At 46.8% G+C, this 14,785-nt stretch overlaps 5 protein-coding genes across 5 annotated transcripts; 4 read left to right on the top strand and 1 right to left on the bottom strand.

Annotated features, from left to right (window-relative positions):
- Positions 1 to 419: 419 nt before the first annotated feature.
- PENARI_c019G08957 (TauD/TfdA family dioxygenase) lies at positions 420 to 1,639 on the top strand (the record flags this gene model as incomplete). The annotated part of the gene is made up of 3 exons (XM_022634848.1): positions 420 to 510; positions 572 to 1,142; positions 1,210 to 1,639. 3 exons carry the CDS (start codon positions 420 to 422, stop codon positions 1,637 to 1,639), a joined length of 1,092 nt encoding a protein of 363 aa, XP_022485298.1.
- A 1,223-nt stretch (positions 1,640 to 2,862) lies between these two features.
- Positions 2,863 to 3,759, top strand: PENARI_c019G02988 (uncharacterized protein; the record flags this gene model as incomplete). Its single annotated transcript, XM_022634740.1, has 2 exons — positions 2,863 to 3,085; positions 3,155 to 3,759. 2 exons carry the CDS (start codon positions 2,863 to 2,865, stop codon positions 3,757 to 3,759), a joined length of 828 nt encoding a protein of 275 aa, XP_022485316.1.
- A 932-nt stretch (positions 3,760 to 4,691) lies between these two features.
- PENARI_c019G09637 (alkaline phosphatase) lies at positions 4,692 to 7,031 on the top strand (the record flags this gene model as incomplete). The annotated part of the gene is made up of 3 exons (XM_022634859.1): positions 4,692 to 4,804; positions 5,095 to 5,297; positions 5,353 to 7,031. The coding sequence occupies 3 exons, from the start codon at positions 4,692 to 4,694 to the stop codon at positions 7,029 to 7,031; spliced, it is 1,995 nt and encodes a 664-aa protein (XP_022485288.1).
- A 211-nt stretch (positions 7,032 to 7,242) lies between these two features.
- PENARI_c019G03411 (uncharacterized protein) lies at positions 7,243 to 8,997 on the bottom strand (the record flags this gene model as incomplete). The annotated part of the gene is made up of 8 exons (XM_022634749.1): positions 7,243 to 7,329; positions 7,383 to 7,498; positions 7,557 to 7,584; positions 7,632 to 7,835; positions 7,888 to 8,578; positions 8,632 to 8,704; positions 8,768 to 8,781; positions 8,846 to 8,997. 8 exons carry the CDS (start codon positions 8,995 to 8,997, stop codon positions 7,243 to 7,245), a joined length of 1,365 nt encoding a protein of 454 aa, XP_022485435.1.
- A 4,555-nt stretch (positions 8,998 to 13,552) lies between these two features.
- Positions 13,553 to 13,939, top strand: PENARI_c019G12020 (uncharacterized protein; the record flags this gene model as incomplete). The annotated part of the gene is made up of 1 exon (XM_022634900.1): positions 13,553 to 13,939. One exon carries the CDS (start codon positions 13,553 to 13,555, stop codon positions 13,937 to 13,939), a length of 387 nt encoding a protein of 128 aa, XP_022485245.1.
- Between the last annotated feature and the right edge of the window lie 846 nt (positions 13,940 to 14,785).

Genomic DNA, 14,785 nt, shown 5'->3' on the forward strand with positions numbered 1-14,785 from the left:
TATCTAGATCTCTCCATGAGATCGTGAAACTCGAGTCTAAAAGCGTTTGAATTTTTGACATGGCGAATCAATACTGATAGTTGGACCTTATGCCGAATCTTTACTTCTCCACTTGTAAAGAATAATCCCTCAACGTAATCCTAAGCAGTACCCACAATACTATCAATATTACCATGTGCCAAGTCCGTATAAGGGCGTCGATCAACACTCCTTGCATGATAGCTCCAAGTAGAGGTTGCACTATGTTCCTGTAGCTGAAGCCCAGCGTCAGCTGAAAAGGTGAATACACATGGTAATGTTAAATGGGGCAATTGGAGATTCTTCGGCTTCTTTTTTTTTTTGTTTCTCACCCCTCACAACAATAAAAAAAATTCTTGCTACAGCAGCACCTTTATTTCCTTGTAGCACAAGTGACAACAATGCCTTCCATCCAAGCTCTAAAACACGTGCCTGGTTCTGCCGTAGATTTTGGGGTAGCAATTGACAATGTGGATCTGGAAAATCTCACCGGTAGGTACCTAATTAATCACTGTTGGCACCTCGTAAGGTGCAAAGCTAAATCCTTTAACAGATGACGACTTCGCCATCGTCCACGACGCTCTATACCACCACCATCTCGTCTTATTCAAAAATCAAAAAGATCTCTCCCCAAAAGCGCAGTACGAGCTGACCAAACGTTTTGATCCGGCGTCCGAAAAGTACGGCCATGACAAAACCGCTGATAATTCTATCCATGAATACTTCATGGGAGTCCCCGATCAGCCCCAGGTCCAGATAAAGGGCCACGGCTTCATCAAGTCTTTCATGGGCCTCCAAGACATCAAGCTGTGGCATCCTCATCACAGCCGTACCCACCGTGAGGTGATTTCTGAGGAGCAAGGCGACGCGTACACCCGCTTCAATCGCTGGCATATTGATGCGGCGTTGTATGGTCTCAACCCGCCAAAAGTCACTACTCTTATGGCGGTGCAAGTGCCCAAAGGTCGTCGCCAGACGATCTTGTACGGGGATGGTTCCGGGGAGGAGCTGGATGCACCCCTTGCAACCACAGCTTTTATCTCTGGTCAGAAGATGTTCAACATGCTTTCTCCGGAAGATCAGGAATTCATCCGTACAAGCAAAGCGGAATACGCACCACATCCGTAGGCCACCTCAAACTATAGCTACACGTAATGAAAACACACAAGCCACTGACCCAAAAAAAACCAGATACAACTGGGTCAAACCCGCCAAAATGCATCCCACCGGCCTCAGCGTCTACACCGAAGGCCGTGAGAAGCTCGAATCCGAGCTGCCCCCTATCGATCCTTCCAAGATCCAAATTCTCCCCATGGCCTGGAAGAACCCGGTAACAGGTAATCTATCTCTGCAGGTCCACCCAGCTCCAATCCGTAAGATCCATTGCGCCGATGGGAGCATCATTGACAATTTAAAGGAGGTTCGAGATCTGATGTACCGTCTTCAGCGTCCTGCGATCAGTCCACAATATGTGTACGCGCATGACTGGGAAGAGGGGGATATGGTGCTGTTCAATAACCATGGCCTGTTGCATACAGTGGTGGGATCGTTGAAACCGGATGATATAAGAGTTTTTAGACAGTGTAATCTGGCTGCGTCGGAGCCGCCAGAGGGGCCGTGATTGTTTCCTTAATTTTTCCCTCGGTATCTGTAGTATACATCTAATTCTTGAATGCGATGCATATAAGAAAAATGGCACCTAGAATGCTGCTGACCGGGAATCTACATCATACAAAGCGATCTCTCGTACTATGGCAGGTATTACTTACCCAGTATAACAGCTTACACAAAGCGAGACTCATCGCTCGAGGCTTTCGTCAACGCATAGTACGTCCCTTAACTGGTGTCACCACCTACACTCTTCGATTGTTTCCATTACATACACAGTATTTTACGATACGTAATGTTAGACATGAGCTTTATCCGTAATATATACTATTCAATCCCGGGACAGCTATTTAAATGCAGAGTAAAAATTCTCCGGTAGTAGAATCTTGGCATCGAAACAGAGATGTCGCCGGTTCTGACTTTCATTATGAGGGTAGAACGTAGCCTAGCTTAACCTTAGCATGAAGACTAGTCATATCAATGCTTTGCTTCTGTATACTCCTGGAGAATTTTCTCCGTCACAGGCTCTCGTTGGGGAGAGTACAGCTGTGACTCATCTGGACTCGCTCTCGTGAGCCAACGATTAGCTATTATCGTGGTTCTTGGATGCTGGGCTTTTTCATGAGAGGATGTGAGTAATTTGGTAGTCTTGCAGGTATTCTAGGACGACTCCTTTGTTTTTCTGGCTGTCATGTTATCCCGTAAATGGCTCAGTTGCATCGCACATACCCCCTGGTTGCCTCAACCATGATAAATTTTACTTACTTAGGCTAGGGCAGTCGAACTTGTCGTTTTTGGAATTACTGTTCCCTGTCGCCCTGGAATCCAAACATGCATCCATGCCTATGCTTTGATGATGCGGCCTGGGAAAAGAGTGAGCAGGTCGCTAATGCCTGGGTGCTCCAATTTTGTGAACCTGAAATCTAAGACCGATCGGCCAATTTTTACTTGTGACACCACAGGATCGGCGACCCTGAGATATTTGATTTTGTGGAGAAAGGCGGTTTTAACATCTCCTTTCAGATGAAGTACAAGAATACTATTGTACATCCTCCGCCATCATACGTTTCCCCCCACCCCGGAGAAAAGTTCCGTAATGAGGTCGCCACAACGCGATGCATCCAAGACCAGAGTTCGATCACAACTCCTTTGATCGTTCACTTCAGTACTAAAAAGGAGAGTCCTCTGGCAGTGGGTCCTTCCATCATTATGGAATATATCGACCGTCACATAACCATGTACGATGTTCTCAACACACCGGGTATTCCGAAATCAAAACGTGGAATCGTTGACCCCAATATCTGTGAGCTCAAACTGGAGGCTCTCTATGGAGAGCTGGGAGACGTCCTGAAACTTTCTCGTCTATACCTAGCTAAGATAGGCTTCCTGAACCAAATTGATGATTTCACCAGGGAAGAGACATATCGCCTTCTGTCAATGCCTATGAATGAGCTCCTTCGTTTGGGGTCGCTTCCTCAATCGAGATTACCACAAAGCACATTCAACACAGCATCCTCATATTTTTAAGCCCTGGCAGAGCTACACATTGCCACTCAGCCGATGACTGTCGGCGGAAGTTTACCGCTAGATATCTCTTCCGCAGATTGCTCAGATCAAAGCTTCACACAACCGTGGATATCATTTGACAAAGACCCCTTCCACATCTGGTGTGACGATTTCCGGCCCGCCAGTATTCTTCTCAATGACGCTTTGAAAATTGTGGGAGTTGTGCACTGGGAGTTTACGTACGCAGCTCCAGTCGGATTTTCCCACGCACCACCACGATGGCTTCTGCTTGAGAAGCCTGAATACTGGCCTCGAGGCCTTGATTACTGGTGCAAGGATTATGGGCGACGTCTTCAGACATTCCTTACCTCTATGATCCAACGTGAAGACGAGGCGGTCAAGCAGGATTGGCTGAAGAACCACGAATGGCTCCTTGGTCCAATGCGAGACAGCAGGGAGAGCGGTGGCTTTTTGGGTCATATACGCTGCAAGGAATACTTCGCATTTGATGCGACATACTGGCAAAAGATTGATCAGCGATTCTTCGAACCGGCTACTTGTGTTGTCGGTGATATTTGGAAGCAGAGACTTGAGACTTGGCCTTTTGGAGTCCGAAGAGAAAGATGAGATGGAGAAATACGTGACGCTCAAACTTGAATACATGAAAACCAGGGTCTTAGCATGGGAACCGGACGAATACAGCAGACATCGTCATGTGTCTGGTTAATAAACCGACCGACGGAGATAAATATGACTGTCAAGTTGAAGTTGTGGAGTAGCTGGGTGATGGTCTGTCAAATAGCTTCGAGAAGTTGTCGGTTTAATTTACCCGGGCCTAGACATCTGTTATGCTGCTGTACAAATGGCCACCCTCAATGCAGATAATCTTCGGTCACTTTCGTCTTCATGCCCTTAAACTATTGTGTCGATGGCCAAGCGAGATACTCATTGCTTACATTGCTCATTTACTTGAACAATCTGGATTCGTCAGGCGAGCCAGATGCCAACTGATCGAAGTCTAGAGCCTGAGGCACCAATCTTAAATACATAAACCGTACACACGTACACATATGGCGTCTACGGAGCATTCACTAATCGGTACTCCTTGGCACCTTACTTCTTCTCGTTGATGCCAACAGAAGATAACACGTGGGAGCGCTGGCCAAGAAAGTGTTCTTGGCGGACGCATAATATTTCCCTGGCATGCTTGGCTGTCCGCCCCCTCACCTTGGCAAGAAGTCTTAAGCTTGCCACAAAAGTGCTAAGTTTTCCGCACGTGCTCTTGATACTGAACTGTTATTTGGTAATCATTATTAGCTTGTGATAGCGTTATTTCCACAATTTACGAGCGGAAGTGAGCGAACTCCGGCGGCTAGGATTATCGGAACGGACTTAGAACGCGACAAATATGTATGTGGGGAGCTAACGGCATAACGGAAATTCGATCGTTAATCTACGGCGCCTCGCGAAGTTCCTCCATCTCGATCTACTTAAAGAGCCCTTGTCCCTTATCAACGTGCCACCAGCTCGATTCTGTATAATTTGGCTTGGCAATCACCATGCGGGCTGCTTCAATTGCTGTCATAGCTTGCCTTTTCTCGCGCACGATTGCCCAGACGTTCCAGCGCCTAGGTGGTTGCCCTGAATTAGGATGTGTGTTCCCACCAGATCAGTATGTATTACTTCTATTCTACTTGTTATGGTTAGGAAGGCTGCTTGACACGGTTATTCCCATATCCCTTGGAAACTGCCTGGACCCTATCCCATCACTCTGCCACATTTTATCAAGACTTCCTTTTGTAGCTCTTGTCTGCGTGGGTTGTCTGGGTGATAGGCACCAGGTCACTCCCATGCCCACGTGTATCGTGTTACGGCCATGATTTCTCTATTCATAGGTCTCTTTGTTTTCTCTCACCCTGGCCCCATTACCTTTCACCATAACTAATTGCGCGCGTTTTATAGGGCCGATTTTCTACCTGGTCAATACTTTGATATTCGGCTCGAAGTACATTCGCCTATCAATGGCTCCGAACAGCGTGTTGGAGGACCAGATGAGAACTTTACATTCACTATCGCAAAAAAAGGCGGCAACCCTGTTCCAGCTACCGAGTTCTTCAATGTCGAGGATCCAAAGCTGGAGAGTTGGAACTTCACATGGTATGAAGGTGAGATATTCCTGTCACTGATTATCTTAATTGAACCACTTTGTAACCGGCATAGATCTGTTTGCGCAAGACATGAACAAGCCATCTGTGGTCAATGCCACAGCCAAAGCATTTCGCCGAGTTGCTTTGTATGAGCCAGGGGAATATGAAGCTACTTTGACGTACTATGGGACTCAGAAAACTGTGGCGAACTGGCTCATTCGTGATATCCCGACCAAGCGGCGAGCGAAGAACGTCATTCTGTTCATTGGCGATGGCATGACAACAAATATGATCACTGCTGCACGTCTGCTAGCTCATCGCAGCATCAATGGGAAGTACATGACAAAAATGGCACTGGACAAGTTTCCTGTGCTTGGACACCAAATGACGCACTCGATGGACTCGTTCATTACCGACTCAGCAAACTCCGCGACAGCCCTCTACTCAGGCCACAAGACTACCGTCAATGCCTTGAATGTCTACGTCGACTCCTCCAGTGATCCGTTTGATGACCCCAAATTTGAGACCATTTCGGAAATATTCCGCCGTCGTCACGCGCATGCCGGTGTCGGAATTGTCTCCACCGCGTTCTTGGCAGATGCCACCCCTGCTGGATTGGCAGCTCATACCAGCGACCGTGGAGAGTATGACCATGTTATCGGCGCTTATTATGAAGGCCTGACCAAGTATGAGTGGACAGACTGGGATGGTCCCGACGTCCTCCTCGGAGCTGGGGCCGAAGACTTCCTTGAAAGCGAAGCGAACCAACGGGATTATTACAAGCTCTTTTCCGAGAAGGGATATAATGTTGCCTGGAACAACACCGCATTGCACGATGCCCCACTGGATGAGAAACTACTGGGTGTTTTCCAAACTTCTAATCTTGCTACTTGGTTGGACCGCAATGTCTACCAGGCCAACCTTCACAACCAAAGCAATTATCCTGACGGTTCGGACCGTGATGCAGATGACTTGCCCGGCCTCAAAGACATGACTCTCAAGGCAATCGATGTTCTCCATGAACGACACGGTGATCAAGGCTGGTTCCTCATGTCTGAGGCCGCCAGTATTGACAAGCAGATGCATTCACTGGACTATGATCGGTCCCTGGGTGAGCTTTTGGAGCTCGATGATACTGTTCGTGCGACGATTGAACGCCTCGAGCACCTCGGAGAGCTGGATGACACCCTTATCATCGTAACAGCTGACCATGGCCACGGATTCGATGTCACCGGCTCTGTCGACACTGAGTACATGGATGCGCAAGATGAAGACCGAGACAAGCGCAAAGCCATTGGCTACTATAGGGAGTCAGGACTGTCGCAATACACTGTGGGCGGTCCCAATGCCTTGCGGTACTCGGAAGGTGTTCACTTTCCTGCACGCTGGGATCCGCGGTATACACTTCACTCAGGCGTTGTTGCCTTCCCCGATCACCGGGAGAACTACCAGGTTCATAGCGAGGGTCCGCGAACCCCTGCCGCTACATCAAAGGATAAGAAGAATGGGTACTATGCTGCCTACAAGGATGCAGTCACTGGCTTTCTGGTTAACGGAACATTGCCAGTCGATGCGGGCCAGGGAGTCCACTCATTGACTGACGTTCCCGTGTTTGCACAAGGCCCATGTCAGGAGTTGTTTGGTGGAGTCTACAATTCTATTGATATATTTTTCAATATGGCAGAATGCCTGGGTTTATCGGAGACGAAGCAGAATAGCCATGGTCACAGTGGAAAAAAGGGGGGGAAATAAACTGCGCCTTGGACATTGAGCGACAGATCTAGTCGCGACTGAGCATGAATATGTACAATGGTTGAGCTCGCCTTCACGGCTGATAATGTACTCTATCTTCAAGAAATCTTACAAAATGTCTATATAACATCACATGTACCTGAACAAATTTATAGAACAAGGTGTCAAAAGCCGTGACACCTTATGACTTTTATCATCATTTTGGCCAACTTCAAGTAGCATTGTTGGCACATGTCCAGCTGGACTTGGATGAACTCTCGTTGATGGCCTTGCCTGAGACATAGAGTCCCAATCCACACTGAGTTGATTAGCAGACAATCCTGAAGTGCAAATAAGATGGGCCTAACTCACAATGGCACAGGCGATAGCTAGGATTACCAAGTTCACAATGGTCAAGATGATCTTTCGCGGTGTTGAAACCCACTTTCCTTTGTTCATAACAAGCCAGAAGATGGCAGGCAGTCCGTCTGCTCCAAGTTAGCACCCTTCCATGCATTGTCTCTTCCATTTTCTCGGTATACTTACAGCTGAACCAGCTTCCAAATAGAGCACTCTGTAGCGACATTAGCAACGCACATGACCTTGATTGGGGGAACGCACGATCAGACTCAACAACTCATTGAACACCGGAATTGACTCTGCGATAATCCATGCAACGGTCCACGTACTCAGGCCAATCGCGACCCAAGTTCCTGTGGCCAAAAAGCTCCTCTGGTGCATATGGTGGGAGCGCTCGCCTCGGAAGATTCTCACGTAAATGTATTTGCACGCAACGTGACCGAAAACCACACCGGCAACAATGACCTATCCGAAGTCAGCACATAATTTTCAACCAAGTTCATATGGAAAAACGCACTGTTGGAATTGCTAGGCCGTATGCAACTCTCTTCATGAGGGGACCGGCCGAAGATAGAGCCGGGGATGATACATCTGGGCCCGCATAGCAGTAGATGACCATCGCAGTCACGATATACATGATGGTATCCACGACCTGAAGCATGGCCAATGATTTCGGGAATTCCTTAGGGTCCTGCATCTCTGACATGATGCCGAAGAAAGAGACGTGGGCGATGAAGGCAAAGACGATGTTTGTCACCGCGAGGAAGGCGTCTGCAAAACTAGGAGATGTGGTAATATCGTTTTGGACGTTATCGGGAGCTTGAACGCCGATGGCAACCATGGTGACAATCGTGGCAATCAAAATACTAAGGGCGGAAATAGTGGACATCCAAAAGACCTTCTCTGCTGTGCGCGGAAGGGCCCCGAGGAAGCTGACAATCAAACCAACAACCCCAAACACGATGGTGCAGGTGCCGTGGTTTGTGATTGTGTTAAGCAACACAGAGAATGTGAGAATGTGGCTGGCCATCAAGAAGATAATGAACAGCAGCTGGCCGACATAGAATACCTCGCGCCCGATGGGCCCTAGAAGGAGTTCTCCGGCATCGCCCATGCTATGCACCTGGGGATACCGCTGCTTGAACTGGCCCATGATGTACCCGGTGTACCATGATATCGCAGATAAGCCAAGGATAATGAGAAATGCCCTAGTATCATATTAGTGGACGTCCTGTGCCGCCTGCGCACAAAGATTGCTTACGGGACAATTCCGAGAGTTGCGACAGCGGATGGAAGGGATAGAATTCCCAGGGAGATATTTTCGGCGACCATCACTATAAGAGTAGTTTAGAATATAAATCCATGGCGAGAGACTTGTCTCAATTGGAGGCTCTCACGCATTCCAGCTTGCCTGTTAGTTTGTCAGCTTGCGCGCTTAAACGATATATGCAGATAATAGTAGGATAGGCACTAACCACCAAGGCATGATACGATACTTCACTTCCCCAGATTCTTCATTTCCGAATGGATCCTCCGGCACTTCCTCATGCTTGACCTTTTCCATCTCTGCCTCGTCGTCGACTTCAAATCGCTGCGGGATAGGATGGGGAGCTTCGGGGACACTCATGTTGGCGGGTGAAAATGCAATTGAACGAAGAATTGACCGAGCAGACGAGAAGTAGAAGAGACAGATTCGTGCAACGTGGAAGTGGCCAAAGATGAAGCGACCAAAATTTGCTTCCTTGGCGCTTGCCCAGGTGGCAATGGGGTCGGACCGGGGTAGTATTTGATAGGCGATTTATAATAACGTTTAATAAATCAGTGACGTACTCCGCAAGTGTGGAGAGAGTTCAATTGAATAAGAATCCAGTCAGATATGCCAATGAGATGCAATATCGCATCGTAAAACGCGCCTATGTGTGTTCGTTGAGTCTCGGGTAATGCTTACCTAAGCCAAATATCTTCACCGACCGCATCTCGGAAATGTGGGGTATTCGGCCTCAACCAACCAACCCCCATAGTCACGCCCGGCAACTTGCATCTTCCCGGCCCGGCGCACCCGGCCCGGCGCAACCCCCCGGGGCCCCTCTACGTGTTCGATAGCATTAGATAGAGGGTTTTAGTCAAGGTGATTATCTGTTTGGTATACCCCGAATCCCCCACAACTCCATCTGCGCTAAACTCCAGGCTTCATGTCACGGTCCTCGAAGACTTTGGGAAGCCTTTGATGTGAGTGGGTAAGAGGGCTTTGATTGGGGAACGTTTAATGTTCTGGAAGGACTATGGGTGGGAATTTCCGGTAGCGAACCCCCCTTTTTGACCCCGTAGTTTACGGACATGTAAGTGCCCGATTTTCAAAGTTGCCCGAAACTGGGGCATTGAGGAGATTGTTCCGAGGCTACCGAACAGACCCCGGAAAATTCCCTCACTTCCAACTCCTGCCAAGAGAGATAATCAATAGGAGTGTGGATCGTGCGAGTGTGCAGTACATGTAAATAGTCTTCCGGGGTTGCCTTATTGGAACTCTGATGAGCCTCAACCAATTGAAACAGCCCTTGACTAAGCGATTTTGCCACAATACAATGCTCACTTGAATGCTTCTCTTGCGGTGTAGTATTACCTCGCTCATAATGATATCCGGAAGGTTAGGTCTAGATCTTGACTTGGCATAAGCCATCTGAGACAAGTCCAGTCTGTCATCGGTTAGCAATGAAAACCGACCTTGGATTGTGATAGGACCGGGAGATCAAATCAGTAAAGATTATTGAATGTGCCGGTGTTTCCGTATAGTTTAGATTTATGTGTAACCAGCCTCGTTGAACGCACTTTCTCAATACTCGAGAATATCAAAATGTAGGTTAATCTTCGTCTTACCTGGTATAGGAAAACAGGTTAGTGTTTTATGTGTGATAATTTATGAGATAATTATAATTTTCGACCTCCAACAGATCGCTCGTGGATATATATATCCCACGCCTATCTAAGGTACCTGAAATCAAATCTGGGCCCACGCATAAATAATATTCATTATAGAAAAGATCTGTAAACGTCAAAAAAAAATCACCATTGCCTCACATATAGTTTCGTTTATTGGCAAAGTCCGGAGAAGTAAAGAAGATCGATAAGTTCTCCACGAGTAGAAACGAGGTGGGCCTGAGCCTTGGAATGGCATGAGGTCCATAGCATTGTATAACCTATGTACTTGCCAGAAGCACGATTTCACATGGAACCCCTTTAGCGAACCAGTGACTAAACAGCTGGGCGAGAAGAGAACCAAACTACTTGGATTGAAGCCAAGATAGCAGAAATACGGACGGAAGAGTCGGTCATCGACGAACGGGGATCTGAAACATTGGTACCCACTGCAAACACGTTTGACAGAGTACGTATGACCATCATCTAGTTACAGGGGGAAAAGCCCGCCCTTGACAAAGACGTTTGTCGACCACAGCCCCAGCTCAGTGGATTGGAGAAGGAACAACCAGCTGAGCAGCGGTTTGACGGTCGGGGTCATCGTGGATCGTTAGAAATAAACCTTCTGTCCCGTGGCTCATCATCTAAGGTACATGAGAGCTTACCAGCCAGGAGATGGTCTCGTATGGGGACCCTGATGGTGTCCTTGAAGCCAACGACGGGCGGAGGACAAAAAAATAAAATGCGACTACAGACTTTCACCCATGTTCAGGCCTCTTGCTTACCTTAGTCAGATAATTGACATAGTAAATGTATCATATACATCGCATTTCTTAACCGATATTATAGCGACTTCTTTTTCTATTTTCTTCTTTTTCTCCCCTCCAGTTAAAATTAACTTCTTTATTGGGATCCAAGTACAAACCGATTAAATAATTTCCATCTATTGATTCATGTTAAAGACATGAATACTATTTAAACAAAGGATTAGCTTTTCGAGCATACTCAGAACACTGATGTAAGGCAGGAGGAGAGCAGGAAATAGAAAAAGAGCAAAAGATCTCAAAAGTTTGGGAGAGCAATCTGCACCCCAGAACGCGATGGAAGCTTCAATAAGAACATAGTGAGGCACCCTTCTCAAACTTCGTCACTGTCCTGACTACAATGTTACCAAAATGAGGGATGGTTAATAAAGCTCTAGTCATTTACCGGAGAACTTCAAACGCCCCACAGCAGGATATACTAAGAACCTACTCCCTAAGCGGCCCAGTCGGTTAACAGTGACATGAAGTATGGCATAAAACAGGCTCTCTGGCTTAATAGTCTATATGGGGCCCTATGGAGGCGCACTAGAAGTTGGTTTCTCGATGCGAACAATCTACCAGTTTTCTTTTTATGTGCTTCACATTCATAAAGCCAATACGGTCTTTAGCCAATACGGTCTTTCTTGAAGAAGACCCTTCATTCAAATGGCCGATATATTTAACTTGATGTCATAGGGGAGAAATATGATTTGGCCCCAAGCTCCAAGCCCCAAGCAACCCCCCGCCAAGACACGAGCGGGGGCGGGGTGAGAAGACCATTCCAGGTTCCAGGCAAACAAGTAGTGCAGGTCACGAAATAGCCCACCGCTATCTCTAAAAGTCCTCTTGGGAGATTCAACCCGGGATTTGTTGAGCACCAGTAATTGACATGGTGATCTGTGTTGATACCTTTATACTTCATTTAATCAGTTAATCGAATAGCTTTGAGCACACATACAGTGCTGCTTGTAGCATGAGACAGCGGGACAAAAGAAAGTTGCAACAGTCTTGTTAGTTGACAAGACAGATACCAAGGAATAACAGCGGCGGGTGAGGTCCAAGGACATCGGGGAGCCTAAGGCCCCCCAGATATTCGCTTTGGGCCTAGCGTGGTGTATAGAACAATCGCTCCTTTTAGTGTCTTACCCCAGATTTGGCGCATGACTACCTTCGATTCCAACGATCGATGTTGGTCTCACTCAGAATTTGAGTTCCGCTTGGCTTGAGATATCTCAGCCAGATCAAGGTCAGCCTCGTGTACGATCCACATTGTAAGACACTGAGGGGTAAATACGAAGTTGACCATGAGCTGTGTGCAAAACGTGTGTGTATTGCTTGTCATGATGACGCCTCTTCGTATTTCTATGACTTTCACTAAAACTGAGACAACTAGGCATCATGTCCAATCTTTCACCTCGGGTTGGGCCTTGAAAGTTTGTACACGGATTTTGGCTCAACTGTTTCTCGTTACAAACCGAATCTCCCATTCTTTACTCTTGTCCTGTTTCTACCTTCTTCGTGTGAACTCCGGCAGCAGTAATTCTTGACGATCTCACAGTTGCTGCTTATTAGTAAAACCCTCAAAAATATATAAATACATTGAAAGATTGCAAACTGTTGTCAGGAAACTGTACCTACCAACTTGACAAAAACACGGTGAGCTCTCGTGTCAGCTTCGCATGGCATTCTGATGCCAAGGAAAAATATTTGGCACGGGCACTGATTTATTAACAACGTTCAAAATTCACAGACAACGCAAATACGTTACTAGTGTAAATTCGCATGCAGAAATGGAACGGAGGAACTGAGCAGTGTACGCACAGCTCATTGAAAGCAAAATGACGAACTATCATCTCCGGATATCGGGATTGTGTCTCTCAGGATCAGACCTGCTAGCGTTAAAACCGAGATGATCAATCCTGTCTGTTTCAGCAACATGCCACTTAATGGTGGCGCAATGCAATGTTCAGTTATCTCATGTATTGATGTTCTTACCTGTGAATTGCACTACACATGAATATACAAATACATACTAGACATGGTTAGTATCAGCTGCAGTACGTGGCTGCTTCCAACCACGTCATGCAAGATACTTGTCTTACAATGCGAGTATATCCATAAGCTAGGGGGCCCTGGGCTTAGTCCTCAGCTGATCTCGATTCCAGGGCTGTGTGAAAACATAATTTTCTATAGGGCATTGCTTTTTCCTAGACTCGAAACCTCACTTTAAGACCGTATCAAGAGCTGAATATCTAAGAATAGCTTTTTTAGAAAGAAGGCAGCATCCTAGGGCACAGCTCAGTATTCCAGTGGAGCAGGTATAAAGCCTACGTGCTTCCTCCAAGTTGTCGTATACTTTCCATCCAAGAGCACAAGAACTTCCATCTCTTTATTAATCGCCTTGAACAGTCTGTTCTTCCAAATCATACATCACATCCTAATCGAATCTCGTTGAAAATTCTCAATATGAAGTTTACTTTCGCTACTCTTCTCCCATTCATGGCAGTTCTTGCCGCTGCCTCGCCTCTCGAGGCTCGCCAGTGGAGTCAGGTCACTGTTGCTCTTTCCAATGACCAATCTGGAGCATATTCTGGTGTGGCATTCCTCGCAGATGATACCGAAAAGAGCATCCTGTCGCTCTTTGGCAGTACCTCCGTCGGGGCTGGAGGCACCGTTAAGGCAAATGCTGCCCAGCTGACTGCCTTCCCGCAATCAATCAACTGCGTTATTAAGAACAATGGTGCTATCATCGGTACCTTAACTGCTCAGCACACCTATGCTGATCTTGATGGAAATCCCAATGCCGCCGTTCCGATCAATCTGAACAACGCTAAGATCCGCTGCCATGCCTGAGCTTTCTCTCGAACAGATTGCGGAGTCGATTTCAGAGGACAATTATCTAAGACTTGACATGGAAGAACTGTGATCGAGTGCGAACTTGTGTTGTGTCCCTGAAAATTTTGTGGACAGTATTTGATCAATCCGGCTTTCTTTCATTATTCCTCGGTTCATTTGGAAATAATTCGAAGTCCAATAAATATATCTTCACTGCCTTCTTTCATCTTCGGCTGTTTCTAGAGTTTCAGTCAGATACTGTAGGCATTCCTTAAGGAACAGAAGATCTGATATCAATGGCACAAGTAAATTGTAGATATAGACAACTTTACTACTTCAGAATGGCGTCGAGTGCGTTACTTATCGTCCACAAGGTGTTGAATTTCCAAGGCCCCCAAGGTCCCCTTCGTGGGGGAATAAGAAGTTTCAAATTTTGGCTAAGAATTTTCGTAAACCGACCTTTGTTACAACATAACCGACTTTTGAGCGCTGAATATGACCGATTGTACACATATTCGACTCCATGATCTCGGCCAAGACAATGATTTTAAAAGCAGGCACTCTAACGTCCATCGGAGAATGTGCGTATGGTGTGCTCTTCCAGGGACTGATTTAATGGAACCCTGACGCCGAACCATTACAGAGCGGACTTTAGGGTCCTGCCACTGCTACTCATTGGGTTTGCCAGCTACCAACTGGATAGAACCAACATCGCGAGTGCATTGACGGGTAATTTCGCAGTGGCCGTCTCCGTGGATCAAAACACGATCAACATTGGAAACCAACTTATGTTTTTGGGTGTTATCATACTTGAAATTCCCTCAAATATGATGCTTCACAAGGTAGGCAATACCCATCCACTCG

This window comes from Penicillium arizonense, assembly GCF_001773325.1.
Source record: "Penicillium arizonense strain CBS 141311 chromosome Unknown PENARI_contig019, whole genome shotgun sequence".
NCBI classification, from domain to species: Eukaryota; Fungi; Ascomycota; class Eurotiomycetes; order Eurotiales; family Aspergillaceae; genus Penicillium; species Penicillium arizonense.